Raw genomic sequence first — 23,770 nt, forward strand, 5'->3', positions numbered from 1 at the left:
GTCCTCCTCCAGAGAGTCTGGATCAAATATTAACTACCGAGCATGCTCAGTGCAGTCCTGTGCGCCTCACTGGATAGCAAACATAAACAGCCAGTGGCTTTAACTTTTAACTCACGGCAGTGCGCCAACATGCACAAGCAAACAATACTTTTTTTTTTTTTTTTCATATTCGCTGACAAAATTCTCCTATAATGAAAAAAGCTCTCTTCTGTTCTGCCTGCAATATCCACAGGATAATAAAAGACGGGTGAGAGTAAGTGAGAGAAAATAATTTAAGACATGTGTGTTCTTCTCTATATAGATTCTTTAACTAGGGATTCTCTTAACAAATAGCCTCAATTCTCCTCCGTTGCAAACGTGCATGTGTGTGCGCGTTCCTTCATTATCATTATTCCTGTGTGTCGTCATACTGCCCGCACTGCCTCTCCTTCCCCCAAGCTAGCAAGTGAACGGCATCATGGGGGAAACAGCAAGAATACCCAATCAATCTTCCCCAGAGAGAACAAGAGGGAATGAGGGGGAGGGGAAGAAGAAAGGCAGACACGCATACACAATATCTATATAAAGTATGCAATTTCCATATTTTACTACAGTAATCTTCCTGATGAAATCATACCAGCCGCCAACCATCAGAATGATTCATTGGAATCCTAATATTCTAGACTACCACAATGACACTTACAAAAATATCTACACTGGGGACAAAGAGTGTGATTGTGATCGAGACATGCTGCAAGCAGGACTCGGACCTCAATGCGTATGAAGCAACGTCTGTTTAAATGTTAAAAAAATGTTAATCTGAAGAATAAATATTGCTTGCCAATATTAAAGAGAAAAAAAAAATTAAACATGAAAAGGACTAGGTAACAGGTTGTAAACCATGTATTATAAAATGGAAAAAGAAAGAGAGAAACCGTGCAGGTGAAGCAGAAACAGAACATTTCAGCATCACAAATGAAAACACACACACACACACACACACGTGTTACCCCAGGTGCACCAATGTATAAAATAACAGGTTGACATACTGTGGAAAACACTTTTGAGGTCAATTTGTCTTAAATTAGTTTTAATTTCCCCTTTTTTTAAAATCAAGATAATAAAAAAAGATCTACATATTTGTATTATTTTTGCCATTTTATTCTAGTCCCAGTGGTTCACTGGGCTTTTTCTAGGCTTGATTGTGTTTATGGGGTGCACGGTGCAGTCTATCGTGTTCATGCTTAGCTTTTTAAAAAATGCATAATTTTTCACAAAATTTAGCATTATTCCACACCGATCTGTCCCTTCTCTGACAAACGCCTCAATTTATTTCCTGTTATTATGAAGCCCCTCCCTCAGAAATACTTGATGGGCTGAGATTGGTCAGCTGGCTCAGTGTGTTGTGATTGGCTAAACCGCCTCTAGGGTGCGTCAGAACATCCCGCCCCTCTCAAGCTCAGAATGTGCTCCGGTTGTATTGTAAACAATGACGTCCTCTATATTGCTATATTGAGAACCGCTGCTTTAGAACATTGGTTTTGAAACTTTAGAGAAGACAGAATCCATTAGAAGACAGAATCGCGATTAATATATTATCAGATTTTTACATGCAGCCCTACTTTTATCTTCCTCTTCCTCTCTAAAGCAGCACAACATGGCCTCGCCATGGGGTTTATCTAGGTTCGTTACATGACGGACCTGGGAAGAAGCTCGTTGCAGTCCTTTACCAGCCATTTTTGCAGGCATTAAACCTGCCAGAATTTTAAAAGATAATATCTCCGTTTGCATAGACCTTTCAGAGCTGCAACTCTGCAGATATTGTTTATGCTCAAACTGCAACATTACAAACTATCTTACATTCAAAAAAGTGAAATCGCAATCCACCACCCCTTTAAAACTTTTGGTAACACTTTAGAATAAGGTTCCATTAGTTAATGTTAGTTAACTACTTTCGTTAACATGAACTAAGCAAGAACAGTCCTTCTACAGCATTTATAAGTCTTAGTTCATGTTAATTTCAACATTTACTAATGCATTATTTAAATAAAAAGTTGTGCTTGTTAACATTAGTTAATGCACTGTGAATTACCATGAACTAACAATGAATAACTGTATTTTCATTAACTAACATTAACGAAGATGAATAAATACAGTAATAAATGTATTGTTCATTGTTTGTTCATGTTAATTAATACATTAACTAACATTAACTAATGGAACCTTATTCTAAAGTGTTACCAAACTTTTTTAAAAGTGTGCATTTTTTTTAACCTTTTTATATTCAATAAATATTTAATAACAATACTACATAATAAATGTTAAGTGTAAAAAAAAAAAAAAAAGGTTTTGCAGGACTATTATGCAGTTTACTTGGATCGTCAACCAGATCTGTAGTGTTTACAGTTTTTTAATCAATGCTCATTACAAAGCTTTATGCCTTCAGTGAAGAGTACACAGATGACTCTGGCATCTAGAGGTGTTGCGTCCCAAAATTCCATCCCAACTGCCAAGATACCAATCCCACAAAATCCTTGAATTAGCCCCAAACCATTCCTGGTATTAGAGGATTAGACCGTTATATTCCATTATCTTACACCGAGAGGATTCCCGACTCCAAAAAGGTGTGGGCAATGCAAGCCTGAAGACAAACACACATACACAAACACACAGAGCACAGGCCTCCACAGAGCTGTGACCCAACAAGGGAGCAAAGGGATCAGAATAAGAACATGATAAATCACTGAATTCAAGGACACTCTTGTAGCCGCAAAGACCTTGTCAAGACCGACACTCATGATACTGCAGCTCTACAACACACATGAGTGCATTTACACACACACACACATTCTGACAAAATACTTTTTTCAGTGGAATACTTGAAAACCTCCAGTGTATAGTAACATAGACCTCCAAAAATAGTCACCGACTCGTACTCTATGTTCTACAGACATACAAAATGAATAATGAAGCCTATGGCACAGGTTTGATGTCTTAAATTCTAGCTATTTATTTTACCTATGTCAATTTTTAGCTATCTGTGAATAAATGTGACAAATGTGGGTCTGTTGATCATAACAAACTTTTCCCTCACTTTAGAAGACATGGAATATTATGCATGTGTACAGATAACCATCATGGTGTTTTTTTGGTGTTGTCGCTTTTTTTTAAACCCCCTTATTACTTACGAATTGTTGTTTAACAAAAAAAAACAAGACAAAATATTTTGTTAACTGAAACAAAATAATCTTAAGCGCTAAAATTACACTGAAAAGATAAATTGATGCTAAATAGAAATAAAAAAGAATAATAATAATGACATGAGTAAAATCAGTTAATTGTGTTATTACAATTTTTATAGCCCTATATGAGCAGATAATAAAATGACTATAAAAGCCAATTAAAAATATTAATAAATAAATAAAAAGTATACAAATAAATAATACTAGGGTTGGAATGACATGAGGATTGAAATATACTATTGCTTTAAGCACACTAAGGTAATGTTCAGAAATACGGAATAAAAAAAATTAGAACATGAACAGAACATTTTCTGGTTGTTTGGGAAAATGGAATATTTGCATTTGTAATGGAAAGGCTGTGCATATTTAATCATGTTTAACCAAGTCATTTAAACAAGTATTACATATAAGATTAATGAGCGATGATATGCATGAAGCATTTGCGATTAGCTATTAGTAAAATACTGCAAATCACATCTTCCTCTGGAAATATTTTATTCAAATATTTGGTTTAGTTTTATACAAGTCAGCGCAATGTTGGTCGCTGGAATGAAATTGGTTCTATTTCCTTACAAATGTTGACATAACTCCTGAATCTAAGCAGGCCCATTCTGGGCTGTCGTCTCCATAAACGGCTTCAGTAGAAGTTCAGTAGATAGACTAGAGGTCATTATCCACTAAATCACATTTTCTTTTTAATCGCTCTCATTCTGTCTTAGCTTGTGCACAAGAGATTTCTAAAGCTTCTTCATCAGATGTTTGAACATAGTTTTGTAGAACTGACCATACGCAGACGCAACATGAATGCACAACAAGTTAAAGAACTATCACTGGTCCTTAACAATTTTTTTTTTCCATTTTAGTGATAGTCTGAAAATGGACAAATATTGGCTGATTAATAATTAAATAGCTTTAGCCAATGATGCTACAATTTTCATGTTACAGATAAACTCCTTTAATTTAGTTTTGAGACCACCCTTGTCTCTTATTTATTTTTATTTATACTACGACAATCATAACTTGCATTAAAAAATGCATTGTCAACAACTCTTATATTTTAACAAAGTATGCGTAACCAGACATTTACAGTCAACCTGTTCTGAGCCATCCGTCGATCCTTCCCGCGGGCATCCCGACAACAACAACTGACATTTCATTATGCCTTTCACTGTAACTGAAATATTACATCTGTGAATGCACAGCATTCAGTACGTTAATCAGATTACATGTCTGTCTGTACAAATTAAAGAAGCCCCGCAAATCTGTGTTCGCGAGACGCCGCGCAGCTGCTTTATGAATGCCACTGCCTCGAAAAATAAACGGAAATAAACATCCCATACTTGTCTTTCTAATGCACACAATTACATAGCATTGGAGCATTTTTCGAAAGAACAACCAGGAAGAAACATGATCTGGAACAAAACACTCATATACACACATAAAGCATCTAACACACACTAATTCACGAGAAAACCCTCTATTCAGCAAACTTAACCTTATGGAGCGCTTGTATCCTGTGACACTTTGGTAAGCAAATCTATCTAGTGTCTTACACTAAACACCATCACATCAATAAACTTGGAGAACATACTGAAGGTAAGCCCCGCCCCTAACACAGCACCATGGGACGAGAAGTTAAGGCTCAGCTAAAAGACATGTCTGGATGTCACTCACATAGTCGTGGAAGGCCTTGGCCTCGCTGGAGTGCTCGCAGGTCTCACGCCGGTCTGGAGCGGCACAGTACAAATCCCAGAATACACTGCAACAGGAAACAGGAGAGAATGTGAAGAGAGAGAAAATGTGAAGAGAAAAAACATTTACAAGCAGTCAATAAATTGCTTTGACTTCATCGGAGCGTGATTATTCGTTATGAAAGTTACATCACAGCAAAGCCAGCATGGTAAAAATGAAGTCCAGTCAAACTTGAGACTCGTACACTTTTTCGCTCGCACCCGCTTGGCACAAACAGCAGGTTACAGATCAATTAAGCCAGGGATTTCCTCAATTAAGAGTCTTTGGGTCCTGCAGGGCTGTTTGGAAGGGGAACAAGGTTTGTGTCCAAATGGTATTTTAATTACTGAATCACTGAAGCTAAGCACCTGTTTAACTGGCCCAAATTAGATCGCTCCAGGTCTTCCGATATCGATTTAATGGATAACCTATAAAATCTCCCGGACAAAAAAAACCCGGTGGTGGGAAGGCTAAAGACTAACCACCACCACCCGACACGCGCCTGCTGTTGCTCTCACCAAGAAACGATATATTTATATCAGACAAAACTATTGGGTGATATTAAAGACCTGAATTGGGAAACATGTTGATATGACTGCTTTCGTGCCAGTGCAGGAAATTATTTGTGTTTTTTCCTGCAAACATTTACCAGGATAAAGAACATTCCTGAGCACTTGTACAGTGAGTGAAAGTGTTACACAGGAAAAGGAGAGAAAGAGAGGATAAAAATGAGGTACCCTTTGTATGTGGGGGAAGGGAACATTAATGGGAAGAGGAAACTAGAAACAGACATGGAAAGACGGAGAAAATGGAGGGAGAGAAAGAGGGGGACAGGAAGTGAGAGAGAAACATCTAAAACTCCAGATAAATGGCTTGATAACAAAATGTAACCACAGACTTACACAATTTAAGGTGATTTTACATTTATAAAATGGCAAAATGGTAAACTTAAATGCCCGGACACTTAAATGTTAAAGTATAAAAACTAAATAACCCTTAGAAATACCAAAATACCATATTGTTTCTATTGTACAGGATAATTGCAAATACAATGGTTAAGCCACTGTTTATATATAGAAAAATAAACTAAAATGTCCAGTAAAAATGTACTGTTTACAGGAGATTCTAAACTACTTTGTGATTTTACAGTAGTAACAATAACTGCACAAATTAATGTATGCTATACATTATGCTAAATCTATACATTAAAAAAGGTTTACAAACTAAAGTTAAAAAAAATTTAATTATTAAACACTCATATGTGCACTTCCACTTTATGAAGTATTTGAAAATGGCTCACTTGCTGTTAAAAGACATTCTGCAAAATGTAAATGTTTATTTGACTATGAATTTCTAACATTGAAGTATTTCATATAAAGTATGCCCATACTTTAGACAAGTTGGTTGGTTCTCTTTTTTCTATATAAAAAAAAAGATTTATTCCTCTAATAACAAAGCTGAATTTTCAGCAGCCATTCCTTCAGTCTTCAGTGTCACAAATTATTCTAATATTCTGATTTGGTGCTCAAGAAACATTTCTTATTATTATAAGTGTTTTTGAAACGGTTGTACTGCCTAATATTTTTGCAAAAACCATTACACTTCTGTTCAGAATTCTTTAATAAATTCTTGAATAAAAGTAATAATTTCTTTAAAAAAAAAATAAAGATTCACTAACCCCAATGTTTTTAATGGTACTGTGATTTTATATAGGGAAAAGGGTACCTCTAAAACCAAATAAACTGTGTAGCAATGATTTACGGTTGACTCGTACACATGGTCTAACCTCAACACACCACCTGCAGGTTTGCCCGAATTACGCCAAGGCGCTTCCTTGTGAGTCAAACAACGTAATGACAATGAGTCGGGCTTTACGCGTGCCTCTGATGCAAATTATAGGGAACTACATTCTCATGTTAATAGATTCTCTTAAACACTAAGCTCTTCTCTGGGGGCAATTAAGCCAATCCTAATGGTGAAGACAATACGAGACAAAAGCAGGGGTAATACGGCCACATCCATACGTATATGGACCTTACAGCGCTTTCGCATGTGTATTATTAGGAGTACAGTAGTATGTTATTTGCATTTGAGAAACAAGATAATCCTGACCCTCGGGCAGCCGCTGACCTCAGGTACTTGAACATCCACATGGCTTATGGCAAATAACGAAATCATGAGAAATAGGAAATCCTCTCCAAATGAACCTGAGCAATCTTAGAGAAGCAATTACAGGGGAGTCGTGAGCTTGGCACATTCGTGAAGTTTCGTGCCAGCTCGAAGAGTTACAAGGCACTAACAAACAGAAGGAGAGGTTTAACAACTCAAGTTCTTTCCTCAAATCAGCACTCATTCCCCTTTATCCTATACGACGACTGCCGACCGGTGAGCTGTCCTGACCCACTGGCCTCCCGCTGGCCCTCAGTCTGTCATTGGTCCCCGCTCAATGGAGAAGAATATAACCAAATTGGGCCAGTGGGGGATTCGGACACTTGCCACAAAGGGGAACGGTATGCAAAGAGTTAATCTGTGTTTGGGATCTTTAACAGGAACAAAGGACAGCAGCAGAGACAAAGGTTGATGAAAGGGGTTTAGAGGAGGGATGGGCCATGTCTTTGCCACACCATCTGGGCTTTTGTCTGAAGGAGTGGGGTGGGAGAGCCAGGCCCTGGCAGACGTGCCTGACCCGATAATACACCCCTGCCACAGGTCAATCCACAGCAGGTTTAACATACTGTTTGACGGCTGTTTCACAGCCAAACGTAAGTCTGGATTAGTATAAATCAATACAGTGAAAGAGAATACAAACAATCTTGGAGATGGTCTGTAACAGATATACTCTCTTTCATGGGGGAGTCGCTTTTGTATTAACAGTGAGGATATTTTCAGGTTAACTGTATCATTCATATTTTAACTTGCCCTGTCCAACACAAAAAAAAGCATTTAAAAAAAACAATTTTAAATTTTTTTATATTTATAAAATTGTTAAAAAAGTATATTTATTATTATTATTACTATTATTATTTAAAGGCACATAAAAGCATTTTTTTCTTGCATCAGTTTTTTTATTTTTATTTATTAAATCTCCAAGGCAGCAATAACACTTTTCTGGACATTAATGTATATTGAAAAACATTACTATCTGATTTGTTATTTGCAACACACTCTTAGCAACACAAAATCTCATTAAGTCAACAAGCTCGATGTACTGTACCTAGCTGAGAAGTTTACAAAGTTGACAAGCAGAATCCTTATTGTTGAGTCCTGCAGGTGCAATGCGATGCAGTGACAAGCCATAAATCTTATCCTAAGTTTTTGCTTAAACAAGCCATAACGAGCGGCTCATGACAAGACATTTGAGGTCTGGATAACAGTAGCAGTGATGATTGCCTTAGTAAGCACTGCTAAAAATGTGCAGATGAGCTGTAAATTCTGTAACTTCATGCAACATTTGAGCTTTCAGCAAGGAGTGAAAAATAACTTGCGCTGTGCCTAGATTAGACAAGATGTCAGAGAAATTTTGTCCATATTTAAATACACACTTATTAGTACTACTGTAGCTTGCACACAGACAGTAAGACATTATGTTTAAATATAAATAAAACACATGAGACTTACCACCACCATGAATGGAGGAATCCAGGAGGCTCCCCTAGCGTAATGTTCTTCTCCCATCGGATCTACAACAAGCAGTGAGAGGGAAGAAATGAGAAAGAGAAAGAGGGGTTTTGAGACTGTAGATAATGTAACATTTTCCTGTCAGACGTTGCACAGTCTGCTCTCTGACCCAATCCAGAGCCCATATATCATCCTGTTTTCTCCACCAAACAACAGAATTGTTTTCCTCACATCCTTCTACGACACTAGAGCTAAAAAAATGTCAAATACAGAGAGGAGAAAGTCCTTCTGGGATGTACAAGTTATAATTTCAATGTGAAATGCATTTAAGTCATTTTGATCTGAATATTAACAGAATAACGATCATGCACGTGTTATAACCCTCATGTCATTTCCAACCATTTCAAAACATTCTTCTGTAGAAAACAAAAGAAGATATTTTGAGCAAAAGTAGTGAAAGTTAATGGGATCCAATGTTGTTTTAGGCCCAACTGACTTACATTATTTGTACAAAACCAGTTGAAACATTCTTCAATATATAGGTGTTTCGCAGAAGTCAGCGTCCACGATACAAACAGTTCATAGTGCAATGCTTCCGCCATGATTGAATAAGTAAGACACACCTGATTTGGAAAGCCAGGGCTTCAGAAAATCCAGAGATTTCCATCTGGTAGTTACAATGTTGGTGCTTTTCACTTGCCCTCATTTACTTCTGCAAAATGATTTAAAGGTAGCGCATATTCTTGCTCAGCCCCATCCTGGTTAATCTACTAATGTGGAGACCTACAGCTTGTGACCCACAAAATTAATCATGGCTTCTGTTTTACCCACATATCATTCAGGCTTTGGGGCTCACTTTCACTCCCAATCCTTTCTGCTCGTGTGGAAATGACCAGGGCGACTCTCATTAAAGCCATAATCTCAGTGTATTTAAGAAACATTCTCCTTTGTAATTGGTGAGTAGAGAGACCTGAACTGACCGTGGAAAGTGTGAGGGAAGAATTAGCCTATTATAACAATTATATGTGGATGATTACACAGGAAAATGTAGTGGGGAAAAAAAGAAAATCCAAGAGGATAGAGAGGATAGGTTTGTTCACTGCAGCCGAAAGTGGATTACCGAAGCAGGTCTGAAGGTTATGAACACATTATCAGTCAATTTCACCTCGTCGGCCTGCCAAACGGCAAGATAAACATCTGACCAACTTGTGGTGCTTTTGAGAAGTGCTGCAGAAAGTCAGGAAAACAATGCCGCCACGCAGCAGAGATGCCGCCAAGCCAACAGGGAGGAAAAACACCCTGGGGCTACAAAGCAATGGACGGAAATGACTGCTCACAAACAAACAGCAACTAAAAATTCCTGCTGTTAAAAGGCTTATCATAAACAGCTATTACCTAAAAAATTATGATGGGTAATTAATAATTTTGCACATGGTTGGTGTGGAGAAAAGCAAATGGTTTAGCATAGTTAAGATCAACTATACATCAATACATTGATGCAGAGTGTCAATGTTCTCATTAAAGTCAATACATTAAAGTACGATATTTCCTTACACAAAACAACAAAATTAAAAGGATTCTAATGTTCTCGTTTAAATGTGGAGTAAGAAAAATTTAGAAAATGTTACTGTGGCAGTACAGCGCAGCCGCACAACATCCTGCCACATTCAAACGGAACAAGTGGATTCAATTAGGATTTTATAGCATCGCAGAAAAGAACAAGCTTGATAGAAAACATGCTTTTGTAAGTGATACCATATCACCACAATTATGTATTTTTATACCTAGAAATGTATATTTATATTAATTGTTTATAATAAAAAAAAGGCAGCTTGATGGATGATAATTTAATAATAAAGTGTTTTCTAACTAAAATCTGTAGTAAAGTCATAGAATCTAGTCAAATAATCTAAAGTGTGTGTGTGTGTGTGTGTGTGTGTAAAACCAAAGTCTTACCTCGGAAAGGAAGGTCTGTGCTGATTTCTGGGCCCCAACATGCAATAAGTACTCGTACACGTATAAAGCTAACCTAGAAGAGAACAAGAGAGAAACAGACGTTATATTCAGGGCATGATGATAAGAAAAAATTTTAATATAAACAATAAAGTTTCATATACTTCATTCAATAAAAAGCAGTGTGTGTGCCAAGTAGTTTTGTGTGTACCTGGTTCTGAATTTTGCATCATTATCTTTGTAACACACTGACATCAGACTTTATGACAAACTTTATGAAAATCAACTAAGTTCCATGTGCAGATTCCTATATGTTGCTGACTATTTATAGCATAGGTTTTCATGCAGCCTTAGAAGGTAGCTGCTTATGTAGGCGGTTTGCAAGGTTTTAGAACTGAGATATAGACTTTCAGTGCCTGACTGTTTGCTGTCACTCTAGTTTGGATATCATTCAAACAGTTTCAGAAAGAAAATCAGTGACTATCATCAACAACAATAGGGATTGTTGATTACACAAGTACACATACACATACAAAACACCCATCAACCGCAGCGAACGCATGTGAACTCTACACAGCCTGTTTGTACCGTGAAAAGAACAGAAAGATCAGCCAAAGCATGCATAGCTGGAGTTGTCACTGCAATCTGACGGCACCATTGCGGTTCTTGTGTTTTTGTCATTTTCTGTATCCATTATGTCTGTTGTTTAGCCGCTTGGGCTAGCAATTACCCAGCTTCCAATGTACCGCGGGGCTGAAACTGTACCATCCCTCTGCTCCTATCCTTTCCTTTTCCCTTCCATCAGCCATGAGAGAAAAAAGCACTGCAAAGCTCTCCTGGCAAAATTACATTCAGAGACCAGCACAATTTGGTAGAAACACAGCTTTAGCCTAGCTGCGGCACATTTGGGCAAAAACATTAATTTCCACCATGGGTACGGCAATGCATCCACAAGATTGGCTATTCCATATGGATGTGCGCTGATGTCCAAGTCCGATGTTTCAACAGAGAGATAACAGGTTTGGTCATTTTATGTAAAATTAAACACTGATTGCACAGGAAAGATGACTTCTCAAAAATGAAAATTCTGCCACCATTTTTTTACTCATGTTCCAGTGATATTTTACAAAATTTGATTGGAATACTGTTTTTTGTTCATACACTGAAGGTCAGTAGGGTCCAGTGTTGTTTTAGATCCCACTTACTTGTGTGAATAAAAACAGCTAAAACATTCTTCAAAAAACCTACTTTTATGTTCCATAGAACATTATCCCTTTAAGATTGTTTTGGACTTTTTCCACTTTTATGAACAGATACAGTAAGAGTGAGATAAGGAAATGGGAAACAGAACATGTTGTGAGCCAGATTCGAACTTGAGCACCACAACTCACAGTGTTTTGAAGCATGAGTGCTAACCATTACTATTTAAGAATATAAAAACCATAGAAACCACCGCAATTTTGTAATTATCTAATGCAGGGTTTTTACTGTTTTCGAAAACTATCAAAAACTTTGAAATAAAGATTTAAAAAATAAAATTATATATATATATAAAGGGTGACCCCGAATAGTCGACGAATCGATGCTTTGATTCGAGGAGCCTGATTCGACTACCTATCTAACAGTCACGGGCGGTTTTTGATTATGCCATTTTGACTATATAGTGGAGCTCAAATGTCTGATTTCACATAGAACTACCAGTTTTCTACTAATAAGTTAATATCAACCTATTATGATAAAGCTGTAAGGATCTGCTTCAAATTAATATTTTAAAGTGCGTGAATAAATCCAACCACCCCTATAGATTTATGTTTCACTTTCTATAATCCGTGACGATCGAAGAGCATCTTGGCGGCAGGGATTTAAAACTTTACCAAGACTCAAACTGACACAGCTAGAGACTGGATTTTTTCAGACAGGTAGAGTACAAGTGATTTCAAAACATTTCAGCCGGTGTATATATATCGTGGATATATTATTTACCTCATATAAGATGCATTTGGTTTTGAGTCAAGCGCTTCATTGTAGTACTACGGTGATATCTCTTCAGCGCACAGCGCGAGCAGGTCAAACTATAATGTAGAATAGCAATAACTATGACTGGGACTGTTATATACATACTATTATAATGAGAAGACCATTATACTAAAATGCTATGAATTTCTAGAGTTTAGCTGCAATGTTTCTGCACATCGTTTCGTGAAGAACGCGTCCACAAAAGGAGTTCACATTCAGAGCCCCGCAGACATGTTCATGTGCATTCGTGCCCTTTTTGCAAATAGCTTATAAGTCTTAATATTAACGTTATGTTGTATAAATAACGAAGCGTATTCTATATGAAATTATGAGTTGAATCCCATTGATTAAAAAATTGCTATCAAATACGTCACTCTACTTGTCATCTTCAGCGCAGCTCAAAACAAAAAACGCAGAACATTAACTGCTTACGTTTTAGGCTAACATTATAGCGAGAGCACTATTGTGTTTAAAAAAAAAAAATATTGTTAATTGTTATGGTTTCGCCGATGTTAAGTGTTAGCTATCTGTTCATCAGAACATAAAACATTATTTACCCCATTTATATCTGCAAGGTGTTCATTACACATTTTCCTTGTGTGTTAAAATCAGTAATTATGTATTCGAATGCCTCACTTGACTCCTGTTAATGTATTTTGCCCCGCCCCCAAACATATGATTCGACTGTCAGTCAAATATCGGCAAAATATCTTAAATTGCGTTCCCGAAGATGAACTAAGCTTGTACGGGCTTGGAAAGACATGGGGGTAAGTGATTATTGACAACATTTTTATTTTGGGGTGGAGTATCCCTTTAAGATCAAACACATCTGAAACTATTTCAAACCTAAATAGTACTATAAAAAAAAGACTAAATCACATTGTGATTTCATCATCACACAAATCAATACATTTCATAAAACTGTAATAAATTGTAATAAAAACTATAATATTATATATGAATAATACTAAGATAGCACTTTTTTGATGGAGCCTTCTCTCCAACGCACATCCAGTGGGCAGAAGTGTGTATTTGTGTGTGAGCAGGAAGCTTTCCCAGGCATCAGCGAGGAGGTGAATGAGTCAGTGGAAGGAGGCGCCCAGGGTGGCAGGCTCATAAATAGCAGAGGAGAGCTCCCTCTGATCAGCCAGTCAATGACTGTGATAAAGTTGTATGAAAGACAGGGAGGAGATCCAGTGCTCCATCACTGCACAAACACTGACACGCTGGTGCGGGAGAGTGACCAGGATGACAATGCCTCCCACCGAGAGACAGCGATGGAGGGGGAGTCAACGAAAACAGTAAAACTGTGGAAGAGAGGTTCAAAAAAAGTCCAGTTAAAGGCCCTACCGGCACAAAGGATTTACAGAATTAACATGTCAGCAATAAACTAAAGCTACATTTCGGTTTACTTCTTAGCCATGACAAACAGAAGCAGGGGTGGGCAATATGGCAAAAATGTTTTTTTTTTTCAGACAGGAACAAGATTTTCAATCTTATCACAGTTGATTTTTTCATGTTGTTCACCAAAAAATCGAAATGCTGTGATTGTTAATGCACCCTCCTATTAACCTTTCATTGTTAATAATGTAAATAACAGCCTAAATAAAATATTTTCTGCATCTAAAGTTATCATACCTTTTTTTTACAAGACTTGTATTAATCTCCTTGATTCATATGGACTTACATTACAAAATCCTTTTATTTGTTTCATTTTTTGGAATCCTCGCATAATTATTTATTTAGCAAAGGCCATTTCAGTGAATTTCACTATACATTTCAAAGCCTTACATTTGAACTGCACCAACGACACTCACTCAAGCTTTGGTAAAGAGCTTAGTCAGGAAAAATGCCATATTTGATTTTACATTAATGAAAATGATGCAGTTAGTGTATAGTCACAAAGCCCTTCGGCCAGGCACTCTATAAAATAAAATAACTAGCCCAGATAAAAAATTTTTTTTATAAAAATGGATAAGAGTCCAAATGTCACACTATGGCCTGTGCGTTTGCTTCATCTCTCATTCTCTGTCAGAGTTAACGGTTTTCGGTGGGTAATGATGGCTGTGGCTGCAGTAAACTAAATGTTCGCGGTCACTGTTCAAAGTCATACGGGTTCCGGGTGGGCACCATAGTACATCTAATAAAAATACATTAAAACAACTTGACACCGCTTTAACTTGGCACGAAGTTCTGGAAAAACTGGGTATTTGAAATGAAAATGAGGCAGTTAGTGTATAGTCACAAAGCCCTTCGGCCAGGCACTCTGTAAAATAATTTTAACTAGCCCAGATAAAAAAAAAAAAATTATAAAAATGGATAAGAGTCCAAATGTCATTCAAAAACATTTTTAAAACACAAATACAATTATTTATTTTTTTTTGCTTTTAGTCCGACCGACTTGCCGATTGTAAATTTGCGTTAAGACAGACCAATTTTTTTTTACTCTTCAAACAACTAATACAAAAGCAATAAAATACTATTATTTATTTATATTTAAGTAAGTATTGTAAATATATATAAATTGCTACAAACAAAAGCTATCTTCTTTCATTAAAAAAAACCCCTGTGACGTCATCTATGTTTACATGCATACAGATACAGATTCAGGCTAGAATCGCCTAGGGCTGTCAAAATAGCTGAAAAACTAAATTTGAATTTTTTTTTAAACTTAAATATGGTTTGTATTTGAATTTAAAATGCATAATTTCAGTTAGGGTGAAGAAAAGCATTTTGCTTCTCTTCTGAGGCCTCAAAATAGCGCATCGAGCAAAATATTACTGCATGTTTATTCAAAGCATTAGAATACATGACTGTGAAAAAAACATAATATTTAAAATAATGTTAATATTTAAAATAAAGTTGCTTAAAGAACTATAAACAAAACAGCATCATGTATGCATGCATTGTTAAATAAATAGAAAGGGCGGAAAACCAGTCACACCGGATACATTTTTTCATTTAAAAACATGAGATGCAGTGGGATGGGAAACAAAAACCCAACATAAAGTCTCGAGATATTTTTAGAAAATTAAATTAAATACATTAATTTTACATATCTTTCTAAACATGCGGCTCTCTTGTGCGAGACGCGAGTCCAACGGTGTCCCTCTAGAAAATGCACGAAATATGCGTTCTGTGTGAACGGCTTGGTTTCCGTTTTGATGTAAACAAGAGCTTCTCCACATTGATGTTTTTTTTAAGTGGCTTCAACTGGATAGGCCAACAAAACCTTATAATGCAATGCCACATACATCATCATCGCGTCTCGTGCACCACTAATAAAGATCAAGAATACCTTGGATGGTGCGCCTACACGAGGTGACAGATGAGACAGTAGATACTGCGTGTCGAGCTCGTCTGTCTTTGAAAGTTGTGTAGACACAGCTGTGCGTGCGGCGAGATAGAATGGAACACGTACCGGGGCTCATAAGGCAGCTTCCTTAATGCACACCTTAAATTCGAATGCACATTCGAATGTGGATTTTTATTTTAAATTCGACGAATAGGCCTATCTGCAAAATCGATTTTACAATCGATTCAATGAACACTCAAATCAAACAGGATTTTTTTCACAAAAGTGACATCCCAAGAAAGCAAAGTAAACAGTCTCTCATTCGTAGGTTGCATTGATACGTAGTGGTGGATGCAAGTCAAACCGTATAACAGTACCTAATTCTTCTCACCTGAAATTCATGCAATAAACATGTGTTTGACAAAGATTTAAATTTGTTTGTGGTCTATATAGCCTGCATCAAAATGAGGTTTGCAATGATGCGCCCGAAGGTGCGGGTTGAAGACCCAGACAGTGACGTCACGATATGCTAATTTGTTTAAATTCATACCGACATCATCACAATCACAAAAATTAAAAAAAAAATTTACATTGAAACTTGTAAAAACAGAGACTACTGTTATTACTGTTACTGCAAACCAAAATATTTTTAAGGATGGCCTAATCCGTGAATCACATTCGTCAAGGGCCGTGGAGCAGCTGGCCCATACAGTTAATGATTAACGGATCAACTACGACAGCCTACATCGCACATCCTGCGATGTGACTATCGTGGATTCGTACATCGCGATATCGATGCTTAAATGACACATCGTGCAGCCCTACTAGTTACTACCTAACACTGGTTCTGAAGAAGTAAAAACCACAGTTACATACATGTCTCTGACTGACATGACCAATTTAGTCAAGTAAACTGTTCACTTCGTAATTTACTAGTGACTTAGCTCACTACCTGTCTTACAATAAACAAGGGTTTAGGAAAACCAAAGGGGTTCGACCTCTGGGCTTGAAGAGAACATCCAGCAGCTGCCATCTGCATAAATATGAGGGAAGCACGAGATGATCTGGATCACACTGTGGATTCCCAGGAGTTGGCTTATAAAAATTTCATGGCAGGGAAGCCCATGTGATCTGGGTGGAGGGGTGTACTGTGTGCTTTGGTACAGGGTACCAGCACCTGGCCCTGATGCATTATTGAACACCGTTCATTCAATTGCACCTTCAAGGAGCACCTTGTGTAGTTGTCAGAAACATTGAGTGCGAGAGCCAAGAACAGGGCCTATGGATTCCTACGGTCCTGTTTGGAAGCCCAAACACTTAGAGACATCACAGAGGGATGGCAACAGGGAACTACAGCTGATGGGACGAGACCATGAGGTGTGGGCAAGAAGAAGTGTCTAGCCTGACTGCAAGACCGGACAATATAAAATAAAAATATTAGGTTTTGACTTACATTGTAATAAAAAAACAATAATAATAACAATAAAAAATTACATTACATTACATGGTTTTCCCACAGAACTGGGCTACTTTTATAATGCTGCTTTATTCTATGGATTGATGGAGTCTGAGTCATGGGTTGACTGAGATGGAACCTTCTGGAAGGAGGTTCTGAGCCCCGGGACACAAATTTGGAGCAATTGGAGCCATTTCCCCCCGGAAAGCCATGCAGCCTGGCCAGACACTTCTTGCCCGCTTCTCATGGTCTCATCCTATCAGCTGTAGTTCCATGTACCCATTCCTTTGTGATGTCTTTAAGTGTTTGGGTTTCCAAACAGGACCTAGTTTTGTGTACCAATTGGGCTGATTTTTTTTTTTTTTTTTTTTTAAGTAGACCTGGCAACCCTGGCTGCATTCAATTTTCACTGTTGCCTTTCCATCTATGCAATTTCTCCACTTGTACGTGATCAACTAAGTAAAAATATTAATTTTAAACTAATTCAGCTAGAAAAGCAATGCCTACCTCTGCTCATTTAGCAACATAATTGTTATATTGTGGATACTGTTCTTGCTTATAGCACAAACAGTGTTAGAAAGGCTACAAACTGAATATGAAACGTGCAAGCAATAGTAATAGTGATTCTTGGCTTATCAGATAATGCTAAAAAAAAAAAAAAAACATTCTATTTTATTTTGAAACACACCATTCAAATCCATCTGTCTTTATATGCCAGGCTCTCTCATATCCAAATGACTGAGAGGAGGTGTTAATGTATGCAAACCTGATCAGCAAAATCTAAATGGTGCGCTCTCTCCAGAGGAGGACAAGACATATAAAGAGCTATATTGTGGAGATGGGGAGGGGGTGGTGGAGACCTTGTCACCCGTTGGGGCCTCTGGAGCCTGCAGCATGCCGTCTTAAAGCTGAGCCTCCTTGTTCAAAAGCCCCAAAAAGAGGACTGCTGGAGGGAATGCTCAGGGGGACAACTCACAAGTCTCTCAGCCCCTTCCCTCCCAGTTTTCTGCAGATCTACAGTCTCCCTTTGGAGAAAGCTCTGCCAATCAGAGGTGCTCAGAAGAGCTAAGTCCAGTGGTGTTGGAATAGTTCAGTATAGGTGGGTTTGTTTTGAGGTGAGTGAGGTAAAAAGAGCTGATGTTACCGTACTGCTGGAACATAAGGTCTTACTGCAAAACAGCCTCACCATGACTCCTTGTAGCACTGTGGGGAGTCTCGTGCGCGCTGGGAACATTAAACACAGGTCAGATTGCTTGGCCTACAATATAAAGCCAGGTGCGAAACACTGTTTTCATAGCACTTTTCCCCTTATTTTCAGAGAAGCAAAAAGCCCATTAAAAGAATAGTTAAATTGTTTTATTTATCTTAGATCAAATACGGCACAGGCTGGATGTCAATAACATCAAGAATCATTGGTTTCATGTCTTGCGATCTGACATTATAATGGGAAAAATATGATTTGAGACATACAGAGTTTCATGAATTATTCAATTTGAAAAAATTACTCAGAAAAAGTTATCATATGGATTCAGAAATAAGTGGTTTCCATTAACCAAACTAAAAAAAATAAAAGGAAAAAAATAGTAATATAATATAAAAAAAATAGTTTTAGTTTCTGATAAATTGTACAATAACTTAAAAAAAATTGGCAAGTCCAACAGCACATTAAAGTGATCCAAAGTGACAGTAAAAACGTATAATGTTACAAAAGTTTCTATTTCAAATCAATTCTGTTCTTTTGAATTTTCTATTTATTAAAAAAAGAAGAAACAATGTAACATGGTTTCCACAAAAATATCAGCACTTGATACTTGACACCATTGACAATAATCAATGGAATAACAGTATGTATCTTTACTGTACTATGCATTTGTATTTTTGCTGTTGACCATAAGAGACTTTTCCAAAAACAATTAATTATTCACCCTGAACAGACGTACAAGACAAAGGAAAAGGGTGAAAATGACAAGTTCCTAAAAAGTTCTCTTCACACAAAAAAAAAAAACAAAGTGCCGCAACCTTGCATCAAAGCTGCCAAACTGAGAATCCATCTGCTCTTTTGGCCAGAGACGGTGTACATCCAATGGATCCATTTTTCATAAATCAGTTTTTATAGTGCTTTAATGCCCTTCCACAAGTTGTAATTAAAAATGTAAACTAGATATAAAAACACCTGACTATTGAGAATACAAACTGAATAACAAATCTGAGATCAGCAGGAATTAGGCTTACTAAGGTGCATCATTCTTTCAAGCCATTTTTGGACATAAAAACGTCATCGGACATTCAGTATAACACAAATGAAAATGAGCGTTATAAAACTGTGGATGTGTTTTCAGCTTATTATCTAAAACAGAGCATCTCGTACTTTCCATTTAAGCCCCTTAAAGTGTGTTGTGGGACTCTGATCCTCATCATTTTGAGTGGTCACTATCAACACATCCTGAATTCAGAGGTTTCAAAAGAACAACTGAAGCTGATCACAGGTGCAGCCAATCAGAACAAAGCAACCATTAAAAAAATATATATAGATTATGAGAACAGCAATGTCTTAAACTAGCTATAAGGACACTTACCAGCAATTACAGTTTAAGACAGTCAAAATAAAAAAGAAGAAGCTTTTAGACAGCCTTACAAACCAATCAAAGTTTTACTCCACAAGTATATGCTGTCATTTGGTATTAGATTTACGTTAGTTGAGATTTACAAATTTTTTTTATTGAGTTCATGCATTTTTTGACCCATGACCTTTCTAGTCCTTCAGAATTGCCAGATAAGGGTTTTAAAAATCATTTCGTTGAGATTTCAAGAACAACTTTCCATTCAGAGGCATCAAGCTTTTTAATGAATAATTTAAACAATTAAACTTATTAGTGTACATGTTTTCAACAAGACCTCAACATCCTCTGGCAAGTTTTACTCCCTAAGACCAATATCTGGTTGCTTAAACATGGCAGATCTTAAATATCCCTATAGAAATCTCTATGACTCTGTGTGAAAAATCATACTTTTAATGTCACCTGATGTTTTCAGTGCTTATGGAAACCTTGTTTAAACTACACTGTCCACATACTATGCAACTTGCAACTCCTCTTGATTTAGCAAAAAACATAAACAAAGGCTTATGTATTTAAAACAACAAACCTAAAAAATCCACACAAAATTGAGAATTTATAGCAACTTGGGGAACTAAGATCAATGAATAACAGTATCGCGCAAGTCTGGGTGTTTTAAACCACAAACTTAACGTTAAAATCTTCAACTGTCACAAACTCACTTATCAAATATAATTATTTTTTTTACATTAGTTTGTACAGCTGCTCTAACATGATTACGTGCATCAAAGATGAGATCTTGGGATCTGTATGTCTCATGCACAAGAAGCATCTGAGCATCAACATCACGCATTGATCCAAATCTTCCTCAAAGTCTTCATCTGCATCTACATGGTTGGTACAATCCTTCATGTAACGTCTACTACCTGAATGCAATGACAAAGTTGATCCAAAGCAAGCACAAGCCGCATGCATTAACAAAAAACACCTCGAAAGAGATGTGCAGCACATCTAGATGAACACTGCACAGAATCTGCAAAGAAACTACTTAGCAAAGTGTTCGATAGCCGTCTCGTGCAGTGCAGTGCAGGCATCAGAGAACGTGCAGGTTTTTGCTCTGTATGTGACAATGCACAAATTCACTTACTTCTCTCTGGCTTGACTATCGGATGGAACGACAGCTCCTTTCCCTTTGGCGTACATGGTGGACTCTGTTTGAAGACTTTTAACCTACTCAACACCTGTCAAAGAAAGCGGCCAGGAAAACGGTCTATCTCCATAGCTACCCGCTTAGTGTTTTCCTCCCTTTTCGTACATCTCCAGCATTGGCCACAAATCAGGCACAGCTTCTGCTGGGGGAACTTGAAACTGTCTACTGGTGGATTTTTTTTTTCAATCGCTGTTCCAGGATTATGCTCACCCTCCCCCTGCTGCGGAGAAAAGGGGGGGCTCCTTAAAGGGGAAGGCACGCTCTAGTCGTTGGATTGTTGTACTGTCTAGACTTGAGTAAATCATGTAACAAACTTAACTTAAAAGCAGTGTTAATAGATCTTAAAATTTAGACTCTCAGTAAAATTGAAAAGCAATTGTAAAAATGATTCAGCAATAAATATATGTATTTATCAAAAGAAGACAGAGTCCCATCTATGAGTACCATCTCATGTTGAAACAAGTGTGCATATGATTTGTTTTTCAAGGTTCTTTATCTGTAATGTTTGAAGGAGCAAATTTATGAAAAATTTTCCATAATTTTTTATTTTCTTTTATTTATATTTCTTTCTCTCTGAAATTCACTGTGACAATTTTAAAGACTACCCGGTATCAAATCTAGAGTTTTAGTCATTCATTTTTATAAGAAATACAGATAAAAATTTAGATTTTTTTAAATTCTTGTACTATACAGATTTATGTCTAGTTAAATGGTTTCTTAAATTAAAATTTCCCTCACCCCAAAACACTGGTCATGCCATAAATCGTAGTTTGTGGTTGTGATGCAACTAAAGCCTGTTGGCTCTTTAAATAAAAGGGAGACACAAGCCCTTTAAATTCCGCATAAAATTCAAATCTAGTTTGTAAATGCAGTTTGTAGAACTTGTGTTTTTTGGGGGTTTTTAGCCTCATGTTGTTAAAATTTTAGAACTTTCTGGTGAGTTTCTGGTGAAAACAACACTTCTATCTATTCTCATTTCAAAGCCTGCGCCCTCCGGATGCCACATTTGTCAGCCATTTATGATTGAGGCTATATCATTTCATGGAAGTTTTTCTGTCATTTTTACTTTTATAATCCTTGTTGACTTATGACAGATAAATGTGACCTTCATGTTGGCGCAGCCTTTGAAATGAGACACAGCTAATCTCACATCAATATTTGAGTTTAGTGCATCTCAGAATCCGATCAACAATCGATGAATTGAAGTCCCCAGCCTACAGTTACACTCGGATGTATGTCACAATATGGAAGAAAAGATCTGCCACTACTTCTGTTTCATTGTAACTTTAATGTATCCCACCCAAACTTCCTGTTTCAAAAGGAAATATATCAACAAAGGAAAAAAATGTGCTCATCAAGCAAATGCACTGGATATTTAAAGCCTCAAAAAAAGAAATTTTTCTTTTCTAATTTCTTATATAAAGTATGAGTCAAAATATTACACTGATTCAATGTCAGGATAAAAAATTATAAACGAATTAATTCAATTAATGATGCATAGGCTTCATATTGATATTATCTTACTGGCAAAATGAATGAATTTAAATCAACCATTTTCTCCCCTATACACAAGTGTATTTTTATTTATAAATTGATTCTAAGTGTAAAACGCTTATTCAGAATAGAGCAATCTGAGTTGAAAAAGTGACTTTGTGTGTTTTGAAATGCATTTGTCAGGCTCTGATTGACAGCATGTATAGGGTGCATTATGATACTACTGTAGGTCAACAAGGACACCAGTGGAGGCCTATTTAGGAGAGTTAATCATATCATCTGAGTTTACACAAATGATGTTTACCCAATGTTCCTCCACACTCTCCAGCCTCCTCCTGTGGTTCATGAGGCCTGGCTGAGTCATGTTTATGGCAATAGCTCTGGCAAAATCTTGTAAATACCAATACATGTAAGCCAGGCGACATGTTGGATAATGTATATCTCATCTACCTATTACAAATGAGTCACTTGCTTCATCTGAAAATAAGCAGAGCCGTGACTGATTGTTAATTGTCTCTTTAAGAGTTAAGAGCAGGATGCCGAAGCCGAGGTGATGTTTTCATGCTGTTTTTGATTGTGGGAAAGGCAGAGCCACTGCGCAGCTGACTACATGTTTGTTAGGGTTTGCCTCTTCCAGAGAGCGGAAAAAAATTCATGTTGATGACTATATTCCACAGGCGTCTCCCGATGAGAGAGAGCTAGAGAGAGAAAGAGGGCAAGGGAGAGAGATGGAGAGTGAAAGAAAGAGAAAAGAAAAGATATAAAGAGAGATGGAGGGCAATGTGAAGATAGAGAGAGCGCAAAAGATGGAGGGCGAGGGAGATGGAGAGAGCGACTTGGCGAGACACTCTGAGAATAGTAAATACCTGTATTCTCCACCTCTGCAGCAGTGACACAACAATCAGACCAAAACATCCAACATTTAAAAAATCTAAATGTTATCCTTTTCTATCCTTGAATGTTTTATATATAAAAAAAAGCTCAAATGAGCGCGCATATGAGGATATGTATTTCAGCATGAAATGGGATGTCAAATGGAGTTCTGTTCCTAATCATGCAATGTAATGAAAAGTATAAACAGACACACCCAGTTAAATGGCAATCAGGGGTGCAATTGCATTTCTGACACAACATTGACTGTTGACCGCTGAGAAAGGGTCTCTGCTTATGAATTGCCTGGGGAGTAAAGGCAGATCGTGCAGAAGTGGCTGTGGAAAAATG

At 37.1% G+C, this 23,770-nt stretch overlaps 1 protein-coding gene across 1 annotated transcript; it reads right to left on the reverse strand.

Annotated features, from left to right (window-relative positions):
- Positions 1–4,822: 4,822 nt before the first annotated feature.
- LOC113037719 (single-stranded DNA-binding protein 3-like) lies at positions 4,823–21,213 on the reverse strand. The gene is made up of 4 exons (XM_026195067.1): positions 20,993–21,213; positions 10,527–10,599; positions 8,571–8,632; positions 4,823–4,980 (listed from the first exon to the last, which is right to left on the reverse strand). The coding sequence occupies exons 1-4, from the start codon at positions 21,046–21,048 to the stop codon at positions 4,857–4,859; spliced, it is 315 nt and encodes a 104-aa protein (XP_026050852.1). The 5' UTR covers positions 21,049–21,213; the 3' UTR covers positions 4,823–4,856.
- Positions 21,214–23,770: the final 2,557 nt, after the last annotated feature.

Source organism: Carassius auratus, chromosome 2 (assembly GCF_003368295.1).
Source record: "Carassius auratus strain Wakin chromosome 2, ASM336829v1, whole genome shotgun sequence".
Lineage (NCBI taxonomy): Eukaryota > Metazoa > Chordata > Actinopteri > Cypriniformes > Cyprinidae > Carassius > Carassius auratus.

Coding starts and splice junctions, on each gene's coding strand:
- LOC113037719 (XM_026195067.1), bottom strand. CDS start 21,048: ATGTACGCCAAAGGGAAAGGAGCTGTCGTTCCATCCGATAGTCAAGCC. Junction 10,600..20,992: donor GATAGTCAAGCCAGAGAGAA/GTAAGTGAATTT, acceptor GTTCTCTTCTAG/GTTAGCTTTATACGTGTACG. Junction 8,633..10,526: donor CACAGACCTTCCTTTCCGAG/GTAAGACTTTGG, acceptor TGCTTGTTGTAG/ATCCGATGGGAGAAGAACAT.